The 4,497-nt window shown below is 19.1% G+C and overlaps 1 protein-coding gene across 1 annotated transcript; it reads left to right on the forward strand.

Annotated features, from left to right (window-relative positions):
* Nucleotides 1-602: 602 nt before the first annotated feature.
* Nucleotides 603-3,464, forward strand: PGSY75_0708000 (putative cytoskeleton associated protein; the record flags this gene model as incomplete). The annotated part of the gene is made up of 3 exons (XM_018784945.1): nucleotides 603-2,874; nucleotides 3,050-3,252; nucleotides 3,366-3,464. The coding sequence occupies 3 exons, from the start codon at nucleotides 603-605 to the stop codon at nucleotides 3,462-3,464; spliced, it is 2,574 nt and encodes an 857-aa protein (XP_018642446.1).
* Nucleotides 3,465-4,497: the final 1,033 nt, after the last annotated feature.

Raw genomic sequence — 4,497 nt, forward strand, 5'->3', positions numbered from 1 at the left:
TATTTATATTTTTTTTTTTTTTTTTTTTTTTTTTTTTTTTTTTTAATTAATTTTTTTTTTTTTTTTTTTTTTTTTTTTTTTTTTTTTTTTTTTTTTTTTTTTTTTTTTTTTTTTTTTTTTTTTTTTTTTTTTTTTTTTTTTTTTTTTTTTTTCTTTCTGGAATAATATAATAATATATATGTGCGCGTATGTACATAAAATAAATTTGCAAAATATACAAAATATAGAATATATATATTTTATATAAAATGTTTGAAAAAAATATATTAAAATTATAAATTTTTTTATTTTTTTGCGGTATATATATGAAATATGTTATATTCGCTTGAGCATTATGCATTTATAAAATATATGCGAAGGTGAAAAAAATAGAGTGCTTATTTTGTGGAATTATAGGAAGAAAAAAGGAAAAAAAAAAAATAAAACATAAAAAAAAAAAAAAAAAGAAGATAAATATATATAAGCATATATATATTTATATATATATATATATATTTATATATTTTCCTGGGTGGGGGTTACCATATATTTATATGTATATACGCCCTTGTATATATATGAGGACTAGCTTTATATAGTTCATCATTATCACACGTGTAACTATGGAAAATATATTCTGCAATGAAAAAGAATTTCATGTAGGTGATCGAATCTTCACTTGCAATTTTAATGCCCATAATAACAAAGAAAATGAACAAGATAGCAACATCCTTATGAATGAAAAGAATAAAAAAAATTATGAAAATACAATTGAAAATGCAGAAAAATTATACGATTCAGATGAAGAAGTAGTTGATAAAAACTTGAAAATCTATTTATTTAATGAAGATATAGGAATAAAAATTGGAACGATTAGATATATTGGAACGTTGAAAAATCATCCCTCTGAAAATAAAATATTTTATGGTATTGAATGGGATAATGAAATTAGTGGGAAAAATTATGGGAAATTTAAAGAAGACATTTATTTTTATCCTATTCAATATCTTAAAAGAGAATATACAAAAATGTGTTATATGAAAATAAAGGAGGGATTAAATAATGTAAACGTTGATAATAATATAAGTGATAACATCATAAATGATAATAAAATCAAAGTTAATGATTACATAATGAAGGATGATAAAATATTAAATAATGATTACATAATGAAGGATGATAATTGTGATAATAACCCTTTTAAAAACTTTCATAATATACATAATGATGAAAAAACAAAAAAAATTTGTGAAAAATTTTTAAATGGTAATCTTAATATTAAACCATGCTCCTTTTTAACATTCGAAAATATACACGTTGGTATTACCTTCATACAAGCTCTACATTTTCGTTACAATTATTTTCCAGATTTAGATTTATCCATCGAAGATTATCAAACTAAAAAAATAAAAAAAGTAATTTTTTCAGGAGAAATGAAAGTTCGAAATTATTTCAAAAATTTTTATGAATTAAAAAATATAACATTAAATAAATGTTTAATATATACCTCTGGTATTACCAATAATTTAATTTTTAATAATTTACACAGTTTATCTCTATGTGGAAATCTTCTTAGTAACTGGTTAGAAATTTTTAAAATAATAAAACTAGCTAATAAATTATCTTACCTGAACGTGTCAGATAATAAATTATCTCCCATCTCTTTGCAATGTGTTCTTTTAAAAAATTTAGTATCTGAATGTAATGAAATAAAGAATAAATGTGATATAAATGATAACAATACAAATAAATATGATTATATTAATAATAATACAGAAGAACATTGTACAATGTCCGAATTAATTTATTTTGAACAAATAAAAGAATTATGTATTGATAACACACTTATTAGCTGGGATGATGTTTTAATTTTATCTTTTATTTTTCCAAATGTTGAAATATTAAGTTTGAAAAAAAATTATATAAACAATATTAATATTAAAAATTTAAAAGTTTCAAAAAATTCAATTATATACAAATATTTGACCAACACAACGTATAGGAATTTATATGGTCTAGATAATATAATAAATGACAATCCATCTTATGGCCTAACTAATATAAATGACAAAAATTGTAATAATAATAATAATATATATACCTATAAAGAAAAAAATATACATAATATACCAAATTGTAATTCAAATATTTTTATGTCTGATGGAAATAAACACGAATGTGTAAATTATTCTTATAATAATGATCATCATTTTCTTAATTCTCAATCAGCTGATGACTGTTCAGGTAAAAACATGAACAAGTCAGGTGAAAGTGATACTACAAAAAATGAGATATTATTTCCTTACAAGTTTGGAATGTTTACTAAATTACGAAAAATAGTACTTAATGATAATTATTTGTATGATTATGAAGATTTATTTAATTTTGTTTATCACATTAATTCTATACAATCCATATTTTTAAATAATAATAAATTCAGCGATAATACAAAATTAATAGATATTGTATATAATATATGTATTGAAGATTTGAACTATAAAATGAATGAACATATCGAATCTCTTGACAAATTTGAAATAATAAATCAGAAATTTAATCATTTAAAAGAATTTTTATTTGATAATAATGAAGTACAAAATTATGAAACCTTGAGAGATTTGTTTTATATATTTTATGATATTGAAATATTGAAAATACAAAATAAGCAAAAACATATGAAAGACAGAAAAAATCTACGATATATATTTATATCCATAATGCCTAAGCTTAAAATATTAAATCATAGTTCAATAAATAAAAACGAGAGAATAAATTCGGAGAGGTTTTTTATATCTTTATATCAGAAGGATAATATTACAAAGGTGTTTAATGAAGAGGTTTTAAATAGGAGGCACAGTACGAGGTTGGAGAAGATACACTATGAGGCTACCAAGGGTAAAAATAAAAAATAATAAAATGAAATAAAAATATATATATATATATATAAAATAACAAAAGAAAATATGCAGTGTTCAAAATAGGGGCAAACATGAGATATAAGTTTGTATAGTTTATATATATATATGTATATATGTATATTTTTTTTTTTTTTTTCTTTCTTATTTTTTAGATCACGAATATGAGGAAAAAGCCAAATGTATAAAAACAAACCTTATCAACATAACAATCATTCCAGAATTTTTAAACTCAGAAAAATTTGAAATTGTTAAGAAAAAGGTTAGTAAATATATGTACGTAAAAGATTTGAAATATTTATGTTCAAGATTATATTCTATACCTTTGCCAAGAATGCGATTGTTTTACACCGATGAGGTAAACATTTAAATAATAAAATAATATTATATGCATATGTGTTCTTTAATCTTTATATAATTTACCCTTGTCTTAAAAATATTCTTTTTTTTTTTTTTTTTTTCTTTCTACAGAATAATCCTCTTTGCTTAGAAATTCTAGATACCAATGCAAATTTGTATACATACGGAATTGATAACAATTCAAAAATAAAAATAAAAATGGAAGAATGAAAATAAGTAGTTGTTAAATATATAAATTAATAATTATAAAAGAACTAAGGAATTTTTTTTTTTTTTTTCCTTCATTTATTTAATAACATGTTATATGTTTAGTATAAATATAAATATATATATATATATAAAGAAATATACATATATATACATATTAATAATTATATATTTTTTATTTTTTATTATGTATGTGTATTATTTGGGTAAAACATATTGATATATTATAATTAAAAATCTTTTTACTCTTATTATTATTTTTTTTTAATATATTAACTTCGTGCTTTTTTAAAAATTTTTTTTTTGAATTTTTTTCTTTTTTTTTTTTTTAAATATAACATTATATAAAAATTAAGGAAACGAAAATATATGAAAAAATAAATTAAAATAAAGAATCAAATGAAAATTATGTCTCCAACATTATTTCTTAATTTAAAAATGACGAAAGAAATGTTATTATAATTTGGTAGTATATATATATATAAAGACACAGTTGCTTGTTTAATTATATTATATTATTTTTTTTTTATTTTTTGCCAATGTGTAATATCTATACATTGACATTATTTATGTCTTTATTAATATGTAATGTTACTATATATATATATATTTTAATTATAGGTGCTATAAAATCCATATAAGAAATAGCCAAGAAGAGTGCTGAAATTGATTTTGATGTGCCCAATAAAAAAAGTAGATATAATCAAATGAAAAGATATAAAACATGAGAATATGATTTTTAAACTCAATATTATGTAATTTAAAAAAAAAAAAAATATATAAACAAATTAATTTATTATACAATAATAACTGGATGCTTGATCCTGTATAAGTTTGTGATATAATAAAAAGGTATATAAAAAATTTAAATAAACAAGTTAATTATATTAATATATAAAAAAAAAAAATATATACATATATATATAATTATATATATATATATATATATACAATGTTGTATGCTCTTCTGTTTGTGTTTCAAAAAATTTATAAAACTTTGTCCACTGAATAAATAATATTAGTTTTATTGTTATAA

The sequence above is a fragment of the Plasmodium gaboni genome, chromosome 7 (assembly GCF_001602025.1).
Source record: "Plasmodium gaboni strain SY75 chromosome 7, whole genome shotgun sequence".
Classification (NCBI taxonomy): Eukaryota; Apicomplexa; class Aconoidasida; order Haemosporida; family Plasmodiidae; genus Plasmodium; species Plasmodium gaboni.